Genomic DNA, 23,925 nt, shown 5'->3' on the forward strand with positions numbered 1-23,925 from the left:
TGAATCAAAGCATACATGGCATAAGTGTGGAACATATAAATCCCACCATGGTTGGAATTAAAAGCAAATTGAATCAGAAGCTATATGAATCAATTGCCTGGCGTAAATGCCATGGTTTTTTGATTGTGATTCCTACCAGCTTCATTTTTACATGAAACTAAAACAGAAATAAAACTACCTCAGGTGATATGGCTCCTGGTAGCTTTGCTAAACATGAGGGGAAAAAAATAATTTGACTGTGTTAAGTGTAACGAACTTTACAAAACTCAGCCATGTTGCTGGTGGTGGTAAGAATATTTACACACCTCAAACAACCTCTGAGAAAACCACGTAAACCATTCAGCCCAGATCCACACACTAATTTGATGTTGAGCAGTTGGAATTTGCTGAATCGCTTTTGATTACGCGGGTGTTGTATGATCCACAAAATCCACACTTATGATACAACCAGTGAAAGTGTGATGTACCCTTTTTACCACAGTCATTACACAGAATATCCTGGATTACAGAACTTCAGCAGTAATTAACATTATCCTTAAAAAAGATGACAGGAGGCTCAAAGAAATCCAAGAAAATTAAGTCAGCAGCATACCTGACAATGATCTTTGTATTCTTCTGGAAGCTCTTCGGCAGCCAACAAAGCATCAAGCATGCCAAAATAAACCTGAATGGGTTGATAAATCATTTAGAGATCTGAAACATAGAAGGATAGAAAGAATATCCCCATATTCGACAAGAACAGAATGCACATTGCTATAATAAGACTTAATATCCACGCAGACAACAAAAATATCACCTGACATAATGAAATCACTGAGATTGAACAGATCAGGATTGGCATAGTCCCACTGACATTTCTCCCCCACCCCCCCGAGTGCACACATACAAGCATGTGCACACCCACACACACAAATTACTATTGAACATAGATGAATTGGTTGAATAAGCCAGCCCATACATAACTTGTACTGAAGCTCTGCCTGGCTAAGTTGCAGCCTTTGCTTAAGTACTTTGATCAGTTTGGCCGGAATGCCTCAAGCAGAGATCATTTATAAAATATAGATTTGAATAGCAGGCAAAAGGTCCATGATAATTACAGATCTATCATTTACATCTGTCCATATAAATGTCTGCTTGTCTGTCTCAACATGAGGGACAACAATAAACCTGAATATTCTGACGCCAATATCTGCATGTGATATTAACAACTGCCCCTACTCATAATCAAATAGGTGTGCAAATAACTGATTGGGTAAATGATAAAACATCAAATGCACCCATTATAGAAAAGAGGGAAAAATAAAATTCAGATAGTTAATCTCTCCCCTAATTGTTATTTTGAATATGAAAGAAAAGCAACACGGGAGCCAAACATTTAAAGTCAATAACAATGCGTAGACAGAGAATAAGGAAAGACAAGATAAAATCTCTTTTTTTAGTCCTTTTTTTCAGGAAAATTTGACTTGAAGAGAAATCTCTTACCGCCATATCCCCCAAAGACTTGCTACATATCGGACAAGTGTAGTGACTGCAAGTATACGCCTATTCACAATAGAAAGAGAATCTAAGTACAAGCTAATCATTGAGTTTTCTTGCATAAGAGAGAAATTTAAGAGGGGAAAACCAGTTCGAACCCTCTTTTTTCTTTGGGCGGGAGGGGGGAGAGAAGAAGAAACAACAGACCTTGAAGCAAGCTGAATGCATGAAGTGGCCACATGGAAGAGCTCTGACTGTTTCCCTTGATGTGAATAAAAAATCACAGCAGATGGGGCAGTTTGTTTCCAGACCTTTCTCTCGACACTTGTGGTCCACTAACGACATCCCCAAGCAACAATTGCATGTCATGCAATGAAAGAAGTCGATGCCAAGTCCCTTCCCAACACGGCATAAATTGCAAAAGGGGCAATGGTATACTGTCCTGGAGGAATGAACAGAAAATTTAAATAATAAAAATGCCAAGAACTAGTTCAACAGTCATCCACACTATCCTAGTAACCAGACAGGAAAACATAAATAGACATATTCAGTAGTCATCCAAGAAAGCATTAGATCCTCAAGCATTCAAGTATTCTCATGTTTTAAAAAGATGAACCACAGAAGAAAAATTACGCATTCTGTTTCCCAAACAACATAAAATTAGGCATTCTTTGAATGCTTTGGGAACTAATCAACAGGAAGGTTTTCTGGATTTTCAAATGGTACAAGCAACTCGTTAGAAAGGGAGTTGCCACCTGCTACTGTGGGAGGAAAGGAAGTAATTCTATTCTCTAAGGTCATACCTTACACCAAGATAGATATACCATGTAGTCTCCGGATGGAAACTAAGCCTCGATGATCACAGAACAGAATTATTGATTAAAAACCAACACAATGAAATGACATTACAAGTGTAGGACAAATCCAAGGTAACTTTTTTTTTTTGGGTGATTATAAAATGTATTAAAGCCCCAAAAAGGGAAACAAAAGTCCATTAAGGACTACAACACAAGCCCATAAGGCTATCAAGAAACAAGATGACAAAAACCCACATGTACATGTCCAATGCAAAACAAAAGCCCACATGGGCTTAAAACAAGAGCAATGAAGCCCATAAGAAATAAGAAGGGCAACAAAGACAATTCTAGGTAGGGTCCCCCAAAACCCTAGACATCAAATCTCAACACAACAACTTCCTAGCCGCCAAGATGAAGTCAGGGAACTGCCGGCAAGAAGGCAACCAAGGTGGAGGGGCACTGGCCTTGCAGAGGGCTATGGCCAAACGGGCAGCTGGCCTAGCAAAGGAGACCACCATGATGGAGGGCGCCGGCCTTGCAGAGGGCAACGGCGAAGAGGCTGCCGGCCGAGCAAAGAAGGCAGCCTTGCGGACTGCGGCCTTGCAGCTTGCAGCGAAACAGCCGAAGGCCGAACGAGCCAAGCGGAACCAGCAGGAGGGACGCCAAGCGAGGCTGGCGGACACAAGGTAGCAGGCCAAACAGGCAGGCGACCGAGCGGCGGTAGGTTGCGAGCGCCGGTGATGTAGACGACAAAGGCGGAGGTGCTGACGAACGAAGGAAAAACTGAGCCAAACAAGCAGTTGACGGAGAAGTTTGCCAAGCGAAGCGGCTACCGGCAGGTGCTACCAAATCGAGCCCGCCAGACGGTAACCCTACAGAGCGAGCAACCAGTGACTATGGTTCGAGAGGCATCAACCTGTGCAGATAGAACCAAACATAGGAAGAAAAAGTGGAGAAAGGGGGAGGAGGAGGAAGAAGAAGAAGAGAGAGAGGAAGAGAGAAGGAGAGGGGAGAATGGGGGATAGCAGCCCAGCCATACGGCCAGGCTGCTCCAAAGCGGCGGCCAAGAACTCTCTTTTTTCTCCTGAACCCTACCGTGAAGGTGAAGACAAGCATTAGCCTCAGTGTGACTAACACCCAGATAGATTGATATTGTTCAATCCAAGGTAAACTTATAATGCCATTTGATCGCCTTCAAAGTTCCACATTTTTAGATGTTGGGTTTCAATCTGCCAACTAAATAACTGATGGGTGGGAAAGAGGGGGTCTTTATTTCATGTGATCATTTTTAGATGTTGGGTATCAATCTGCCAAGAAATACTAGAGAAGATTTATATTTGGGCCCCTATTATACAGGCTAGTCTCTTAGGGAGTCTTCATTTCACCATATTGCTTGCTGCTGCTGTTGTTATTGTATAATATGTTGTAATGTTGTATCAGTATTAACCTTGCTCTTCTCTTTTCCCTCTTTAAGAAAATCTTTAGGTGTCTATCAAAAAGAAGATGGGGAGGTGTAATGCAGAATTCCAGCAACAAGAGAAGATGGGCCTTTTGCTTTTGCGTTTGGTTTAGTTTATTGGGTCCAATTGAACCTATGGTTTAAATTTTGTTTAAGTTGGGCTTTATTTGAGTACCCAAGGGGTTATATGGGCTATGGGCTTAATATTTTGGGGTTTACTATTGTAATGGGTCAATCCTATAAGCCCAAATATTAGAGATATTAGTCCTATACGGGATTAAATAGTTAGTTTCTATTTTGATGTTTATTGTTCGTTTTAGAAGATTTCGAGGTGATTGGCATTGAGGATTTTCTAGAAGATTGAATGAAGATTTACGTGGGCCTGTGTGATTTGCGTGGAGAGGAGATTAGAAGATTGGGGATATGACTGACCACTACTTGGTCAGTAGTGATGCTATTCCTTGACTGTGGTGATATAGCTCCAGCTATGTTGGGATTGGTAGAGATGCCCTTCCTGCAGACCTAGTGGTGATTCTAGGTCATATCCCTGTTATTTCTTCTTTCATATGTTCAAAAAAAAAGTTGTTAGAAGTTATATCTACTACTACTGTAGTTTCTATGTTGTGATAGTTCTTTTATTCTAGTTTCTATTTTGTAATAGATTTAGTTACTAAATCAATAGCAATCTAGGAATTGCTATTTTGATTTCATTTTTGTGTAATAAAAATTAGATCTCCTTTCTAAAAGAGTAGCTAGTTTGTAGATTTACTTATTTTGGAATACAAACACATGATATAAAAAAAAAAGAGGCACAACCTCCAACAATTCAAGTTATTGAGATATTGGGTTTTCTGCTTTTTGGTCAGTAGTGATGCTATTCCTTGGACTGTGGTGATATAACTCCAGCTACGTTGGGATTGGTGGTGATGCCCTTCCTGCAGACCTAGTGGTGATTCTAGGTCATATCCCTTTTTAATTCTTCCTTCATATGTTTAAAAAAAAAGTGTTAGAAAATTCTGTTATAAATATTGGTTTGTCCAATTGTCCCTATATGCAACCCTGTTGCAATTGACCTCTCGCTGGCTTTACTGGTTCAGGAACAATCTACATTATTTGGTAGCAGAGCTAAGGAAGGATGGAAGACGAAATTGACAGTTGTTGCATTCTACTTACAATTGAAGGATGATCATGTAAATCTGATTTGGCACCCTACAAAACTCGTGGATCAGTTTTTTTTTTCTTCTTCAAGACGGGAGAGTTGATGCAGAATTCCAGCAACAAGACAAGATGAGCCTGTTGTTTTGGGTTTGGTTCAGTTTATTGGATCCAACTGAACCTATTGGTTTGTCCCTATATGCGATCCTGGGAGGGTTTCTATTTATTACTTATTATTCAAAGTGCAAGCAGTGACCAATTATTTTGTTAATTTAGATTTTTAATTAATTTGACAATACCAAGATCACATTTACAAAATGACAGAAATCTTATTCAAAAAAATTCCTAGATAAGGATAGAGAATTGAGAACATGTTTCATGACGATTCTACAGTAACAAACGGAAGGAATATTGAAGGATTTCCTTTTTTGCACTTTCAAATTCAATACTTATATTGGCTACAGGAACCCTCCAGAAGTTTTGAAATCCCATAACAAATTTATGTTACCAAGTAATAGCATAATAAAATTAGGCATTTCCAGTTTTACAAATATAAAATTCATAGAGATATTTGATTTTTTCATATCATATTTTCAAACAAAAGGCATGTCTAAGTATTGTGCAGCTGGAAACCTACATGGGATTTTCCTGGGATCTAATCACATCTAAAGGTCGAATAACAGGAAAAATTGCCCTTATGCGTTTGGGTAAAATTTATTATTTTTTTAGCATGTAAAAGAGATTACCTTAAATAAAAGACATCTATTATACATTTACATACATAACCAATAAAGCAAAAGTTTTAATTTAAGGGGAAAAAAGGTTTAGAATTTTTTTTTTTTTTTTTGGGGTGGGGAAGGGATTCTGCACAATTCTATATCCAGATTCTAGCATGTACATCCATTTGCATGGCTAAAAGATATCAATGGGTTTCTGATGAGAATTCCCTAACCTTTCATCATCAAAAAGTTTGCAGATATTGCAATAGTGTTTTGCCATTGAAAGTCCATTGCAGGATGGCGTTGAGCAAATTGCTCCAACTGGCTGAATCTTCAGGCAGCACATACACATCATTTCTGATGTTGCTTTCCTGCAAATAATGCACAGGATACCAACAAATAAAAAGAGAGAGGGGGTAGGAGGGGAAAGTAAATTTCCACCTGAACTGTCCATACAGAATTCCAGAGAGTTACCTATCCATTGAATGATCACTGACTTTATCATGGCAGAATCTGCATGTAAATAACTTTCCGCAGCAAGCAGCGAGGAGTTTGCAGTTTCTTTTGTAATGCTCACACCCAAAAACTTGTTTCTCTGGATCCCGAAATGATGATGAGCATCCAGGCACATCTTCACCATTCAGACCTTCCCCTGTTCTTGTTTGAGGTAACTTCTGCTGAGCTGCTATCCATCGACTAACAGAACCAATACACTGGTTAGAGTATGCAGGATACATGATCCAAGATACAATTACATGCTTAGGAGGTGAGAAGAAACATACCTAGTCATAAGGTTTTGAATAAGATACGCTTTCCTCCTTGGATCAAGCGTCGAGTCTCGAGAAACCTTCCTTATCTCTGCCTCGAGTTCACTTTGATTCATCCGAAAAATATCTTTCCATCCAGGCTTGAACATCTGATCACTCCGGTCAAAGCTTTCTTGCATATCAGCGCCTAAAAGAGCATAAGAATAAAAATGGCATTAAAAGAGAACATTCCAAATATTAAACTAACACAAAATCAGCATGGTGTCATCAGATATCATTTACTTTATCCCAACCTGTACTCCATATAAGAGCCAACAGAAGCAACGGAAGAAGTATTTGCACAAACCTTGTTGAGAAATGCTAATCTCCGATTTTTCTTTCAGCTGAGATGCCACAGGAGTTCCTTCCCACCATTCATTAAGCCACTCACTGAACATTGTGTTTTTTGTTGCCTGCTTCCAAGTGTCCATCATTTTATTCTGCTCTTCTTGATTAAGTGCTGAAGTTACCCACGGTAACATTGACTGGAGCACCTCTGCACCTGTAGTTCCAATAATGCGGCCAACAATTTTTTCCTGTTCCTCCACAGAAAAGTGCCTGTCAAACAATGGCCATAGCTCAAGTTCTTCCCTAAAAACATGTTGGTCCAGTGAAACTCTTATGGATTTGCACATGCCTTGAAGCTTCCTTGCAAGCTCATTGTGTTTTCGAATAAAATCAGAACCCAGATCAGCAGAAGAATCAGAGTTCCTTCTACTTGAATCCTCAGATATATTGGTCCTGCTCAAGGATTCATGAAGCTGTGAAAGCTCAGAAAGAACTGATGAGATATCCTCAAACAGTTTTTCTTCCTGTTTGTGGTCCAGTGTATACGAGTGACTCACATTATGTAGAGCCTCTTTGGATTCCAAAGCTGGGAAGACTATCTCATCCTCAGCATTGCTATGAGCTCTGTAAAGACCCCACAGTAAACGAAATCTTCCACTAAATTGCCGAAGAAATGTCTCATTGCAACCATTAAGCTTGCCAGATTCAACATCTAAATATTCCAAATCCTTGAGAATAGCTTTATGAAATTTGAAAATGTTATCAATAGGTCGTGATGTGTAAGCAATATCAGAAGAGTTATTATCTGTTTCCCAAACAAAAAGACTGGAATTAAGAGATGGAGCAGGACTGCCAGACAAGGAAAGCCTAGACTTCGTTGCTGTAAGAGAACTTACTCCCCGGTTGCCATTGGTAACTCCCAAACCAGGGACACAACAAGCCTGATTACAACCAGATGGTTTACGGTTATTTACAATTTCATTATTTTTGCATGATCCTGAGAAATTGCCACGTTTAACAGGTCTCTGGTCATCATCTGAGCGATTCAATACTGGTTCCCCCTTGGTAGAAAATGTAGAGGCACATGCACAGCATGGCTGACTGAGGTCTTCTTCAGTTTCAGTGAACTTTTTTCCAGGACAGCAACCAATTGCACTTGAATACAGACAAACATCCTCTGAACGACCCTTGCATGCCCAACCAGAGAAAAGTGTTACCAATGCTGTATCAGATGCCGGTGCTGTAACACATAACCACATATAAATTAGAATTGTACCAAAAAGCACTGCATGTGTGGCCATAACATTTTAAAATGACATAGACAATGCAAGCACCTGCCAAATGCATATTTCGAAGAAATGATCTTGCTTCCACTTCACTTAGCGATCCTACAAGCCATGGTAAGATGCACTCTACCAATTTCAAGGGCATCACACAGAGACTCTGGTACATAAGCTCTCTCTGCTTTTGGGGGCTATAATGCTTTCGAGCAAGTGGAATGACCTACAAATGCAAAATAATTAATGGACACCTATACGAGACAAGAAAGTAATGTTTAAATGGAATGCTGAAGCTGGACAGTGCTTAAAAAGGAGTGCTTCTTTAAGGTTGTTCTCAGTAATGGCTTGATTTTAGGGAGTCTAGAATCTGCAGCTAATGTGTGATCAAGCGTCTGCCTCTTCATAACGTATCTAGCAATAGTTAATACCCAGTTGGTTCTCTCAACCACTCTATGCAGGACTTGTGCATAACTTGAAAATCATTGCATAACACTGCTAGAAGGATTCAATATTGAACCAAAAAATAAGGCTGACCTGTACTTCCTCATTGTAGAAGTGCTTTTGTATGGTATCCATTATGTGATCAGCATGTGCACACAGCTTTGTGTAGAACTCGGCTGAAGTTGAGGTGGCACCAGCACTTTGTATGCTTTCTATCAAACACCTAAACTTATTAAACTGACTTGCTTCTTCAGCGTGCTCCTGAGCAAAAGAGAGTTCTCCATCCACCGCAGGGAATATAACCTTGTCCTCAGCAATACTGCAGCCAGAGTGGCAAGAAATGCTCGTTTAAGAATATGAACATGAATATATGAAATCCAAGAGTAGCAACAGAATGATCTCTAATATGTAGTCACTATTTTTCTTTGCGATAAGTAAAATCAACAGTAACTGCAGTTGGACAAAGAGTGAGAGGCACATAGGGATAACAACATGACATTTCGTAGGTGCCCATCCAAGAATAGGATATTCAAACTTGGGTTCTATTGAAGGTAGCAAGTGGTTCTTCAAACATTAAACCATGGGCTTCAAAAAGAATCCAAGCCTTTGTAATACTGTGGCCTAGCATATCTAGGAGCTATGCTGAGACTTGATATTCCTGAATTTTGTGTTGGGACTGCCACAGGTATTGACAAATTTGCAACCAAACCAAGGAGTTATACAGGGGGAAATACGTTTGATTATTTGTCATTTTCGGTATGAAATTCAACTACTCTAAAATAAAGCTCAAGTTCTGCAAGTAACATACTACATTTTGAAGGCCCTCAAACTTTGAGAGTGGATTAACTTGTGAACAGAAAATGAACTGCAACAAAAGCAAGATGATGTATTAGATACCTATGAAAGATGCAAACTTCAGCAATAAATTGCAGCCTCTCATTGAAAGCTGATAGATCAGAAAAATCTCCAAAAAGTTGTATCTTCCTAGCCTCCTCTGCTATATCATTTAACTCTTTTTTTATAGCATTATGCCAAAGCAATATTTCATTTATTGGATGGACATCAGTAGAATCAGTAACTTCACTGTTTGAATCCAAATATTTTCTTTTCCCAATCTTGGAAGATCCACATGCACAGGATCCTTGCTCAGTCTGATCAATTGATATGCCTACCTCAGAATCTACAGAACGCTGAAGCTGAGAATCATCTTCACAGTTTTTATGAATACCGGACACCTTTTTCCCTTCCATCCATGTAAATATAACCTTCATTTAACGCAAGCTATAGTCAACCACAATGTAAATTGAAGAAAACACAACCAAACAGAATAGATACTGTTTTTTGGGATACAAAAGAAAGTTCCATGCCAAGATTGAAAAAATTACTTGTTGCAGAAGCTTCTCTTCTGGGACTATCTTGCACAAGCACTTCAGCATATTTTGATGCTCATCGGATGAAATGGAAAATGAAAGCCAGGGAAGGAATTCTGCCATCATATTCACAGGGATACTGCACAAAAATTGCCAGACTAATGAAGCCTGCTCCTCAAATGAGAACTTCTCAATGAGCAAGGGGAAGACCTGCCATGGTCAAAGACAAACTGATATTGTTCAAGTTCATTTTTAAATGAGAGCTCAAATAGTGTATATATCTACATCGCACGATAGATATTTTTGAAAACATATAAGCACATGGGGAATTTTGCCATCACATTGCAACTTGATTAATGGATGCACTAGAAGATACCCATCTAAGAACTTTGTGAATCAGTCATAACACCATAATATATTTTGTTACATGTGTTTTAACATTAAATTCAACATACAACTCTAGGTAACCATTTATATTTTAATTTCATCGCCTGTTCTTTTAGTGCTCAATTGCCTAAGAGGGTAAGAGGAAGAGACCTCATGGCCCTTTGAAATCTAGATATCCTTTACAGCTTGATAATACGCTCATTGTAGAATGGGAAAGATTTAGGAAGTATGGCAGTGCCAGTCTCAGAATTGCAAACCTCTTGCACGTAGACATTACAACATATGTTACCCAAGTACGGAAAGGATATACATGGAAATGAATTTACAAATATATTGGGTAAAGCATATAAGTAATGGTCTCAGATCTAAGAATCACAAGCAAATAGAGAGTAAAACCTAGTTACTCAAGTATGGTGAGGATATGATTTCATATGTTGTTTTGCACTTAATAATCAATATACCAAATATGGGTATAACTCCTATTTTGAAGGTTCAACAATCTATATAACTCGAAAAACTCATTGATACGGTTCCTTCTCTTTCCTTTTCTTTTTTTTCTTTTTGGGGTGGGGTGTGAGAACAGTGATTTTTTCCTGTCCTCCCAAAGAAGGGAATCTCATCCTCCTCTTGGGAGAGAAGGAATGAATAGGGAGTCACCATGTAGATTAGGGTCTAGGACCCAAAACAGAACATGACTCCAGTTGAACTGGTCCGACCGTGAGATCGGGTTTGAGTCAAGCTGCGGACCAAGGAAGGCGTTAGGCCCCTCGGTCCCCATCCTGTTAAACCGATCTTCCTATTTACTTGGTACTTTTATAAGGTAACAAATATTCTAACCTAAACACATGCATCACATCATAATCTGCATACAATACCACAAGTAAGATCAAAGACATCATGGTGAGAAATTAGAAAAAATAATGTGAATGGAGAGGAAACATACCTCTATGCATGTGCTATAAGACAAAGTTAATGAACATTTATACATGAAAAGAAATGCAAATCACTGCAGTTAAAAAAAAAAAAGATCCTAAGCATATATTGAAACCAGTGTGATTAAGATCCATCTATTGTGCGTGGTTTTGATCGCAAATCCCATTCGCCTGCTGCCCTCATGAAAATTGATTTCCACAAAGCTTGACTCCCTCCGTTGGGATTTCATCTACGATGTGCTTTCCCAAATGGGATTCCCCCCCGCTTTCGGCCGCTGGATCTCCGCTTGCATTTCATCCCCTTCCTTCTTTGTTCTTGTTAATGGCTCCCTCGCCGGTTTCTTCCATTCCAAAGTGGGCATCTGCCAAGGCTGTCCTCTTTCCCCTTTCCTCTTCTCCCTTGCTCTAGAAGTCCTCTCTAGGAGCCTCCAAACCAAAACTGACCTCCACCTAATCTTTGCTATCCGCCTATCCCCAAATCTAGGTTTTAAATCTCGTTTCATTTCGATGTTTCGGTCTAACCGAAATTTTCGAGATACCGAAATTACATCGAAATATGGTATTTTTTTTTTAGTTTTACTTGGTCATTTGTGGGTGTAAAATTCCAAGATGACCGAGATTTCCAAAATTTCCGAAACGAGATGACCGAAATTATCAAGATTTCCGAAATTTCACCGAAATTTCCGAAAATTTTGAAATATTGTATTTTTTCAATTCGATGTTGCATTTCGTTTTGACTCGACCGAGATACTCGAAATCTCGACCGAGACAAAACGAGTTTTTGTACTATGCCCCAAATGCAAACACCTCAACCTCACCCATCTGGCATTTGCTGATCACCTAATAATCTTCTCAAAGGCATCCCCCTCTTCCATCTCGGCCATCATGTCTTCCCTTCATCCCTTTGAGAATCTTTTTGGGCTTTGCATCAACCTCCTCAAATCCAAAATCTTTCTTTCTGGAATCCCCGAGTCCGACAGAGACGCCCTTTTGCGTCTGACCGGCTTCTCCATCGAAGTCCTCCCTGTCAAATACCTAGGCCTCCCCCTCATCCCGGCTAGGCTCTCCAGGCACCATTGCACTCCCATGCTCGACAATATCCGCAAACGGCTCCAGCTATGGAAAAGTAACCTCCTCTCCTATGCTGGCAGGCTTGAATGCATTAGATCGGTTTTCCAATCTTCCTACATCTATTGGTGTGGCATCTATGGCCTCCCTAAAGCCACCATCAAAGCTATGGAAAACCTCTTCTGTGCCTTCCTATGGAAAGGGAAAGAAGCTTCCAGATTTCTCCATCCAATTAGCTAGAAGACCATCTGTCTCCCCAAATCTGAGGGGGGCCTCGGCATCCGCCGTATCCGTGACTCTAATACCGCGGCCCGCGGGTATCTTGAAGCTAATCTGGAAAATCTCTTCTAAGCATGACTCCATCTGGGTCTCCTGGGTTTACTCCCACCTCCTCAAAAATGACTCTATGTGGACTGTTCCCACTTCCTCTGACTCCTCTTGAGTTTGGCGTAAGATTCTCCTTCTTCGCCCCCTTGCTCTTAGAGCCATTTCCTCTACTATTGTAGACGGATCTTCCACCTCCCTTTGGCTTGACCCCTGGCACCCTATGGGAATCCTCTATAATGTTTTTGGTCCCAGGTTGATATACTCCTCCGGCATTCCCAAATCTGCCCCCCCTCTCCACCATCATCTCCCTTGGCTCTTGGTCCCCCCTATCCCTCCTTCCCCCCATCCTCTCCCAAATCTGGCCATCCCTCCCCCCCTTCTCTTGCGGATAAGGTTATCTGGCTCCCCTCCTTCAATGGCCTCTTCAGTTATAGATCGGCTTGGAATTTTGTTCGCACCCCTAGCCCCGTTGTCCCTTGGCACAAACTTGTTTGGTTCAAAGGCCTCATCCCTCGCCATAGCTTCACGGTTTGGAGAACTCTTAGCCTTTGTCTCCCAACCCAAGCCTTCCTTCTTCACCGCAATATCCCTGTCTCCCCTTCTTGCATCTTTTGTTGGTCTGGTTTCGAGGACATAGCCCACCTCTTCTTTGCTTGCCCCTTTACCTCCACCATTTGGAAAAAAGCCCTCACAACCATTTGGCCTCGCTGCAGGAGACCCTTGCCCTTCGATAGAGAATGGCTCTGGTTAGACAAGACCCTCCCTGGCTACACTATTTGTGACACTGTCAGAAGCTCGTGTTTGGCGCCGCTATTTACCACATCTGGATGGAGAGGAATCTTAGGAGATGGACCTACAACTCTCAGTCTTTCGACTTGATTTGGAAAGCCATCTCCTTTGATGTTTCCTCTAAGCTCAGTTTTATCCCTAGTAGATCCATTTTTGATACCCCAAGGAACATGCATATTGTTGTAACCTGGGGTTTAGATTCTTCTTCTTTGCAGCCTCCTCCTCTTCTTAATTAAGCTAGAGGTTCGAGGCTTTGTTTCTCCCCCTCCCCTCTTTTCCTCCCCTTGTATATTCCCCCCCTCCCTTCTCCCGCCCCCTCCTGGGGTTTGGTAATAGATTTTTATTCACCAAAAAAAAAAAGATCCATCTACTATAGAAACAATGCATGGATATCACATATTAAATAATCTATAATCATTCTTACATGCATATGATAAACCCCGATTATGAAATTAGAATTAAAAAAAAAAAGGAACAAAGATGTAAATCATGAGAACAACAGAGACATCAAGAGACTAAAATCACGAAAGAATTGTGATTAAAATCCCAATACAAACATGAATAGGATGGACACAAGAGAACAAAACCCTAACATGAGAAATCAAACTACGATGCTTAACTTATGTTAATGTAGAGAAATCATGGTTAAAAAATAGGCAAAATCAAATAATAAAAAAAGCAAGAAAGAGGTATATCGCCCCTGCCTAATAAGATAGTGGCAGTATACCTTGCTGCCAAGGCTAAAACTAAAAATATATGGAAACTAAATCGATGCTAAACCAAAGAAGAAGGTAGAAGCATACCTAATTGAAGCAAAAATATGAACTTGGGGTGGAGAACACACTCAGCTCAGGTTGAGAAGCAAGAACAAAAGGCAGCAAGCAATATCCCAGAACACATTCCAAAAGGGCTCTCTTGCACTCTAAAGGTGCTTGTGGACATGGGGTTAAGGCCTTTATAGCCTAGGGAGGCCTCCTCAACGTTTCAGCTTCATAAGAAATAAAATCTCATCCAAAACCATCGAATTTTGGATTAGATATGGATGACTTTACCATAAATGGTAAAAAACAGGGTAGGGGGTTGATAGTTGATACCAATCAAAATCCAGTTCAATTCATGTTCAACCACAATTTACAGGTTCCAAATAGTGCTTCAGACTTGGGAATGTGTCCCAGTTGTCCATTGGTCGAGCAAAGCCTATCCAACCAAGTTATGGGCATGAAAAGCTCGGAATAAAGACTCATACTTCACTGCAGATTCCCAGATTTCAATGTACCCATCCGGATGAGGAAGAGTACTCGCTCGATCATGAACCACACTGTCTGTAATAAGCACGTACCTTTAATGGTTGGAAGGGACCAGGAGATGCCAGTTCCTAGTTGATTCCCTCTCCCATGGCAGTCGACTGTTCATTCTATCTACCACCCTCTTCTCTTCACCCGATACAAGGCAACTCATCTTTCATAAGATGAGAAAGATGAGTTGCCCCCTTCCGTTCCTATATATATGGGTCCGTGCAGCATTTCCACGATATCGTTATGATCAATCAATGGGACCTGGCTGGAAAGTGCTCTTGCCTCTATCATTAGCTAGGGTAGTTCCCGTTTCTGGTGTTTCAGTCACCTTACAATGGCTCCCTTAATGTATGTGCCAGGAAGTGTATGAAGAAGTGGGCTACTCCCTGAAAATGCCCGCCCGTAGGTTCGTTTGTCGATCGAGTTAACGGAAGGAAGCTCACTGGCTCACAACCTCTGCGGCAGTTGAGCGACGCACTAGGTGGGAGGAGATCCGACTCCATGCAAATAACCGAAGGCGGCGGACCCCGAATTGTCGACTTCGGACTAGTTTTTTGTACTAAAACCAACAGTAAGGCCAGCGGGTTGTGGTGGCGGGTGGGGAAGGGAAAGAGAACTCAGAAATTTCATATACATAGACAAGAGAGAAGTTCTTGTCTGCTTTTCAAGTCTTGGATTAGAGGGCTAAAGGTGGGCAAGGTTGGATGGATTTTGTTCAATGTCTAAATTAAGGTCTTCGACATCGAGAGCACGTCGTAGAATAGGATTTTGACGTCGGCTCAGGGTTTTCCACATCGAAGAAACCTATGATGGCGTCAAAATGCTGACTGGATGCACATGCCTTATCTGGTCCGGTTCGGGTTTGGACCAGGTCTGGTCCGGTTAATCCTAATTAATTATAAAAAAATTATTTAAATATTTAAAAAACCATAACTCCCAATTTATAAATCCAAATTGAATGATTTAAAAGGCATTGGAAATCTTATTTCAAGTACTTTTAAATGGAATGAATTTTAGAAACCATTTTGGACTTGGGTCCTATAAAGCTCAAATGGAATCTTTTCTAAAATAATGTCCAAATCATTTTCAAACCATTTTTTGAATAAAAAAATATTATTTCTGAAAATAATCTATTTTAGAAATTTGGATTGATTTCAAGGCCATTTGACCACTTTTTTGACCCAGTCAACCCTTTTGGGGTATTTTGGTCATTTTCCCAAGTTTGAATCCGAACATCTCTAAGATTACATGGAGTCTCTTATGTTAGAAATTGGACCTCTCCCACTGCTCCAAAACACTTGTGCATCATCACCAAGAATGTCTCCAGGGGGACAAAATGAGATGTCTACGGGGGTGAGGGTTGGGGGCCGGGGTAGACGGGTAGTAACTAGAAATCACCATAAATTAATTGAAGGATAGCGATGTCTTATCTGTTGGAAGAAAATTATATCTTGGTGGCATGAATCATATCTAGCCAAGTTTAATTATGCAAATAAGCTAAATGCTGACGTACAAAGACAAACATATGATGTGATGTCATAGAACCAAAGTAATTCGGAAATGTCAAAAGCAGAACTGAATAGATACCAATGTAGATGACCAGCACTGTCGAAGATAAGGTACATTTATGATAATGAATGGTATTATTTATTATTTGTTCGACAATCCAATATTGGTCCACTAGATTTCTTTAATTATCCAAGTATGCACTATTTTATTCAGATTGTGTAGCTCCAGTTCCAGCCATAATTGCCAAGGCATCACCTAGGCATCTAGGAGACAAGGCATTCTATTATGGATAAGGCAACCTTTTTTTTTTAACCCGAATATTACCTGGGACCCGGGCCAGCCCCTAGAGCTTTATTAGAAACAATCAATAAATCAAAGAATACAAGGGGGGACATACCACCTTACCCCAAGCCCTGGAGAACAGCCACTCTTACTATATTCAGCACAGCCACTTCCCAACCCACAAAAGAGACAACGACCCAGAAACAGTTACTTCCTAAGAACAGGTAGACCCCCCTGGTGGAAAGAAGTCGAAGACCCAGAATCACAAGCAAGGTTAGCTAACCAATCTGCCACTCTGTTGCTTTCACGATAGGCAAAGGACACCGAAGCCCTAGTCGAAGCCACTAGGGACAACACCTCTCGGAACCAATACCAACCTTTCCAAAGATTGCACCTCTGATGGTTAACCATTCGAACGGTGGCAGCCGAGTCCGAGTTAACCACCACATCAAGGCAACCTAGGGCATGGCACAGCTGCAGACCGTCCCTCAAAGCTCTTAGCTCCGCAATCAAGTTCGTGCACACTCCATAAAAGTTAGCGAAAGCCGCCAGAACCACACCATTCGAGTTCCTGATTATTCCACCACCTCCACCAATTCCTGGGTTTCCCCTACACGCCCCATCCACGTTAAGCTTTACAGAAGCGAGAGGAGGACACCAGTAAACTGGAATAGGGCGTCGCAACTTGGGGGTTTGAGATATAAGCCCAAAACACTGGAGTATTAGGCTGTCCCTGGAGGAAGCCATCCGACCCACCGAGGCGGGCACCGGTGCCTCTTTCAACCAGCCTTTAATGCGCTCAACAATCGAACCAGCAGTACGCCTGATGTCCCCATGTCTTCTATTGTTCCTCTCCTTCCAGAGCTCGGTGCCTCTTTCACCCAGCCTTTATAAATAAGGCAACCTATTGCATTGTTTTATTCAATAAGACAACTGCCATGGTTTCCAAGTCATTGTCTTGGTCTCCTTGTTTTAATTGAATATTTTACCCATTATTATTTTGTGCATTTTGTTGAATGCTTTCATGAATGTAATCAATTAATGCTTGATGTCTCTTTTATATGTTATATTGTTGCTAAAATATGTGTGACATATGTACATATACCTACGAAACACTAATGTATAGAACTTACTGGGTAAGGCGACACCTAGGCTTTCAAGGCACCTTGTCACGGACAATTTCTTTTCAGGTTTCAAACTGCCCGTGCAGCGTCTTATCCAATGCTTAAGCAAGGCCAGCCTAATACCATCCAAGCCATTTTAACATTCACCCAAACGTTTACTCACAATTCTCGACGGGACACAACTTGCCACAAGCCACACACTACATCTTGCCTTGCTTGGCCTAGTGCACATTGTCACTTATTTATATCCCACCAAGACACTTCCCTAACATCCAAAGCCACTTGACGGGCCAAGCCCAATGACCTATTAATTGCTTCCCTGCATCCCAACAAGGATGTTCATCTAAACCATTGATTCCCTCATCATCGAACCTCTCACTAGTGCCACATAGCCACAGCCCACAGGGCAAGCCATGCCACACCAATTCGAAGACATGACCAAGCCAATTACAATGCTTGCACCCACAGTGCCCTTAAAGCCCAACTCAAATGGAAATAGAGCCATATTGCTCCCCACAACACATACCGAGGGCTTGATAGACGTAAGGCACAGTCGTCCACGTCGGGCCACCACTATCGCACAGTGCATGTTAGTAGCTAGCACCAGCACAAACACATCCCAAGGTACGCCGAATCCAAGTCATGCCCCAAGAAAGACACACACAAACCACAATACGTGGGATAGTCATTTTGCTCAAGCCTTCTGTTGTTACTCACACATGGGAGATACTGATAGCATCACAAATCTGAACCTCTGGCTGCTCGACAGTGCACTATTGAGTTCGCTACTGTTTCACCTAAAAGCTCGAACTGTTAGGGAAAGGCAGCGTAAATGTGTATATCAACACTCCCCCACATGTACAGGCCAAGATCCCACGGTCCTTGCACGTGGATCTCACGCGGCATTTCCTTCGCGTGGCACCGAGGGAGAAAAAATGTCGGGAAAACTGTTCCGATGCACTTCCCAGGAGTCGAACACTTGACCTCCCTGCTTTGTTACCAAGTTCGCTACCGTTTCACCTAAAAGCCCAAACTGTTAGGGAAGGGCAGCGTAAATGTATATATCAACACTATGCTAGTGCCTCCCGGTAACATAGCCCTCGTAAGTGCTCCAACCCACTAAGGAAACACTTGTTTGTATTACTTTTGGCAAGCCACGATTTATCCCCATGGTATCCGCCTGTGGAATACCTATGCTATCAATGCATACATGGCCAGGCCAACGCCACAACGATGCCTTACTTCTGGCGAGCCACAATGTCTTGCTGAAGCAACGACACCAAGGAGGGTGAGGCACACCACCCTTCCACAAGATAGCCTTTATGCCTTGGCTCCTTTTCCTAAAGGAGACATCAACCCCCCTCAAAAAATCATAATGTAGCACTTCAGACTCAAGATTCTTTGGTTTCCAAAAATGCCCCTACACTTCTTCACAACGCCAACATGAAGACATGGTGCATTGACATACCTCATGCCAGGAACAATGGCCATCCTAGGCCCAAGAACCACGCACATGCGTGCCTCCACAAGTGTCACAGCTGTGACAGCTTGGCCATCACCTTGGATCGTCTAGGTGACTTAACAAATATGATTTCAGCACATACTCACTTCAAAGAATATCAAGCTCCCAAGGGAGTCTCTACTTACAGTATATAATTCACCACAATGACCATTAGAATACAATGAGAAAACTATGTACACTAGTGATTAGAGAGAAAAAAATTAATACCTGCTCCTCTTCCTTTGACATGTGCTGACTAACTGATGTTTGAAGGGCTCTTGTGCAACAGGCTAACTCTCCCCAAAAGCTTTCATCATTTTTTGACTTCGAACTTAGCAGCTCAAACAACTGATCAAAAAGATCGCTTTCTCCCTTGTGCTCAAGGGAGTATGTCCGTGCTACATTCTTCACACGTATATCAAGAGCCGGAAAAATGACCTGTAGTATCAAAAGTAGTAAATCATTGCACTTTTAGTTAATACCTAGAAAGAGAAAAGAAAATTTCTTAACAATTGATACTTTTCCTGAAAAAAATATCAATTGGTCGTACTCTTCTTTACGAAGAGCTTGAGGCAATAGACCAGACTTCTAGGTTCCATGTCTCAAATTTGGCATAATTTACAAATACACTGCATGTAATATACACACGTACTCATGTTCATCAATAGTGCAGGGTGTTAGAGCATTGCACCAGCACACATGATCAACGAAAGCTAATAATTTACCTTTCTTATTGGCTAAACTAACACTGAAACACAAAATTTTAACTTCAATAACGTGCCACTGTAACATGTTACAAAATGCTAGCATGTCAGACACCTTAAGCTTTTTTCTGATATTGATACATGTGCTGATGCAGCTCAAAAGAACAAGAAAGTCAACAGAAAACCACGCCATTAGACTGGACCAAGCATGGACCAATATGTTTAATTTTCAACAACTTTACCCTACCTACCAACAGACTTTAGTACTACTTACTCGTAAGCTGGTCCTCCTTTTCTTCATTCGGGTAAGCCATGCCTACAATAATTTTGATAAATAAAAAGGAACAAGCATGGACCAATATGTTTAATTTTAAGTCGCTATTGGGTTATTTGGGTCATGGGCCAAGTATTTGGGAATTTGTCTTGTAAAGGGCCCATTCTATAAGCCCAAATATGGGCGTTGTGAGGTCTATACGAAATTAGATGTTAGTTTCTGTTTTGGTTATATTGCTTATTACTTTAGTAGTGCTTCTAGAACGGCTGGATAGGTGTTCTACATTCCAGCCATAGTTTCTATTTTGTAGAGAGACTTAAATTGTAAGGGATTCATCCAACAATACTCCGGTAACATTTGCACTCCCTTTGTGAAGACAGGGAATGAGCTAACTGATGTGTTCACCAAAGGAATCAACTCACTGCAGTTCCATACCCTCTTGAGCAAGTTGGGCATGTATGGCATTTATTCTCCAGCTTGAGGATGAGTGTAAGACGTACATATTGTGAGAGTAGAATAGTAAATAGAATGGGACATAAGCACACGTGTATTACATGTTAGTAAAGGGGCATTTATGTAATCTTACTTTTTTTTTTCTTAATGTCATGTTAGTTATTATAGGAGAGAGCTATCGACCTAATCTTCCCAACTCTTTTCTGCGCAACATCTTCTTCTTCTTTCTCATCCTCCTTTCTTTCTTCTCTTCTTGACTCAATTGTTGTTGTAGCATACTACAAGTCTACAAGTGCAAACTATGGATTGTGCACTTGGATCAATTAAAATTAAATCTTGCTACTATTAGTTCAATTCGAATCCTACCTGTACCCACACATTTTGAACCCAAAGCAAGGAATGTCACTAAGTAGAATTCCTAAGGCTTTTCGATCAGTCTCATGATTCACGACTTAAACCTTTAGTCTTATCAGAACCTAGTATTCAAGTCTCTGATGCGGAGGAATCTCCATCAGTGTTTGCAAGCCTTAAAGGGGAGAAATAGAGTAAATTTCAAGCAGGGTTCTTTTTCTCTCTCTCTCTCTTTCTCTCTCTCTCTCTCTTTTGGTTAGGATACTTTAGATAAGTTTTAAACAAGAAATTAGTTTAGAGACAGTCTTATATAAAGAAGCCAAGTTGAGCTAGATATCTAGTCTAATTAAGAGGACTACTAGTCCACACATTTAGTGTCTTTATTCCTTTATTTTTCTATTTATTTTAGGTTCTTTTTAAGGTCTATTTATATAGGTTAAGGCCCACAATTTATCAGATGTTTATTTGATATCTTGGATTAGGAAGCATTTTCTTGAAAGCCACGGCAGGGTTTACCTATACCTGTTATTGTTGCTTATCTATTACTATTTTCTTGCAGTCTCTGTTATTAAAACAGTTCTGTGTTGCTTGTCAATCCAAGATTCATTAAATTGTCTCAATTTGGTCTCTTCTATGATCTCTGTCTCACTTTAGATTTGGAGAAAATGGAGCTTTTGAGGTTTCAGTTGTCTTTTCATCCAAACCCCTATATTAAATAATCAATAATAATGCAGCAGAGAAAGGAAATGTCACAGAATTACCAGGGCCAAAAAAAGGAAGTGTCTCACAAGTATCCAAATACTAACTTCCCTTTAATTTATATATATATATATATATATACAAAAAAATAGAAAGTAGAAGATAAAGAAAGAAGGGATTAAAAACTTTTAAAAAAATGTCAACAAAGAACTTAACAGTATCTTGGGGAGCTTGGGGAGACGTAAGGAGGAATGTCAGAAATAAATTGTGTCAATGGTTGTATGGTATGAAATTTCTAGTAGAATTACAAGGTGCATGTCAGGCTCATTAAAAGCTGGGGTTGGATAGGACTACAGCACATGGGTCAGGATTTATGCAGCTAAACCCAAATAATTGAGAAAATGCTTATCCTTCGTCAAAATGGATTAAAGAAATCATATCAAAATATTTAAGATTCCAAACCACATACCTAAAGTACCATGGGTGTACTATCACTACTATGTCAAGAAGAAACTAGATTTGGAATTTTAACTCATGGTTTCTAGTATGTCCCTTTAGAAAGTTTAATATGTAAGAATGTTTTCCCTTCTGTTCTTCATGCAAGATGTATAAAATGTGCGGGGATTATATTTGGATTTTTTTTCGTGCCCAACTAATGTACTACTTCTCATGCACTTACAAAATGGGCTTTTATTATCAGCTCATATACAGTTTCACAATGAGAGGGCGGGCTTGGTGCAACGGTAAGGTTGCTCCATTGTGACCAAGTGATCATGGGTTCGAGTCTGGAAACAGTCTCTCTGTGAAAGCAGGGGAAGGCTGCGAACATTATGACCCTCCCCAGACCCTGCAGTGACGGGAGCCTCATGCATTGGATACGCCCTTTTATACAGTTTCACAAATGCATGAACCCATTAACCGAACTATAAAATGAAACTCTGTAACACAGGAAAATAGAATTTTAAAACGTTTACAGTAGTATGGGACCGCTGCAACATTAATTAGGCAGTATCCAGGAATTACAGGAATAGAAGATAAAGAAGAAAAAAACATGGTAATAAAGAAAAGGCCGCTCACGCTTAAAATTTGCAATCTTTTGTCTCACACGAATCAGGATTAATAATAAAAATTAATCACTAATAATTAATATAAGTATTTTTTTTCCTAATAAGGAGTGATTACACGACATAAGGAGGAAATACAAGAATATAATTACCCCAACCTGTCTTAAATCAGCCCTGTCTTAAATCAGATAAGGATTAATACACAAATTGAAACACGGAAAGGGCAAATTCAGTCGAATAATATCCAGAGAACAAAGAACCATTCAAAAGCATCAAATTCAGGTGAAAAATGAAGGACAAACAAAAAATCGAGCCCTAAGTATCTCAAGTCTCATTCTTGAATAATTTGCAAGACAAGCAAAGTTGCAGAAACTAGCGAACACACCTCATCTTCGGCATTGCAGTGATGCTTATAGATTGCCCGAAGAAAGTGACAACGCTCGAACAACTGTCCGATGTCACCGTCCTGGTCAGTTGCAAACGCCATAGCAGCTCGGTGCAGCCCATCGAGTTCTGACCGGATTGCTTTATGGAAGAAGAGAAAGATAAGGATTGGAGATTTCTGAGCACAATTCTTCAAGCAAGGTTTAGAAGAAGAAGGATCCACCGGATTTACAAGTCCGGTCATTATAGCTAGACCTCCATCTCTGCGTTGAAGACCCGTTGTCAACGGAGTCGCCATTAACGAACATAAATTCAACCACAAATGAAAAACCAAATCCGAATTGCAGAAGAAGACATCCAAAACCCTAGATTTTACAGAATCATTAATCTCATCTGTCTTCTCTTCAATCTATTTCCGTCCACGTTCTTCGTTTACGTTCAACGAGAAACGGAACGGGGGGAACGAAGGAGCGAAGGATAGACACACACAGAATACGAAATTTTTTACTGCGGTTGTTGATGAGGAAGAACTGGAACAGCGTTATATACTTGACGCCACGTGGCTTTTATCCGCCACGCATGTAGATTTGTTACACGTCAGCAAGCGAGGGATGTCCATGAGAACGTGACTGAGACGAGGGATCGCTTGACACGTGTGAATGGCACGTGTACATCATTCCTGGCTGAAAGGGTAGTAGTCTTATGATCTTATCATGGCTGGTAGGTAAGGTCCTCGTAAGCTTCCACTGTCTCTCTCATAAAGTTTTTTGTTTTTTGTTATTTTTTTCCTGATAGGAAACGGTACGGGTAAAGAAGTGGTGTATCATGTACATGAAAAGAAAAACAGTTTGTCCAAAAAAAGGAAAGGGCAAATAAAAAGAGTATAAGGGTAAAATGGTCAGTTGGACACACAATGTGTCTTTTCATGGGCTTGGAAGGGTAATACACTAATACCAGTGGTTATATATCATGATTCATGAGAGTATTTAAT

The 23,925-nt window shown here is 40.6% G+C and overlaps 1 protein-coding gene and 1 long non-coding RNA gene across 3 annotated transcripts in view; one reads left to right on the forward strand and one right to left on the reverse strand.

Annotated features, from left to right (window-relative positions):
* Positions 1 to 23,443, reverse strand: LOC122664430 (zinc finger protein BRUTUS-like). 2 transcript variants are annotated; one of them, XM_043860239.1, is made up of 14 exons: positions 22,936 to 23,443; positions 19,234 to 19,443; positions 9,807 to 10,001; positions 9,319 to 9,686; positions 8,515 to 8,740; positions 8,035 to 8,203; positions 6,720 to 7,940; positions 6,389 to 6,560; positions 6,081 to 6,302; positions 5,840 to 5,977; positions 1,684 to 1,918; positions 1,483 to 1,542; positions 593 to 664; positions 1 to 498 (listed from the first exon to the last, which is right to left on the reverse strand). In XM_043860239.1, the coding sequence occupies exons 1-14, from the start codon at positions 23,230 to 23,232 to the stop codon at positions 358 to 360; spliced, it is 3,726 nt and encodes a 1,241-aa protein (XP_043716174.1). In that variant the 5' UTR covers positions 23,233 to 23,443; the 3' UTR covers positions 1 to 357. The 2 variants fall into 2 exon arrangements, with proteins under 2 accessions (XP_043716174.1, XP_043716175.1); XM_043860240.1 differs by lacking the exon at positions 1,483 to 1,542.
* LOC122664436 overlaps positions 15,445 to 23,925 on the forward strand; it is an 87,191-nt gene continuing 78,710 nt past the window's right edge. Inside the window, exon 1 of the long non-coding RNA XR_006333335.1 lies at positions 15,445 to 15,465. This is a non-coding gene — a long non-coding RNA (uncharacterized LOC122664436). The remainder of the gene's footprint in view (positions 15,466 to 23,925) is intronic.

The sequence above is a fragment of the Telopea speciosissima genome, chromosome 6 (assembly GCF_018873765.1).
Source record: "Telopea speciosissima isolate NSW1024214 ecotype Mountain lineage chromosome 6, Tspe_v1, whole genome shotgun sequence".
NCBI lineage: Eukaryota > Viridiplantae > Streptophyta > Magnoliopsida > Proteales > Proteaceae > Telopea > Telopea speciosissima.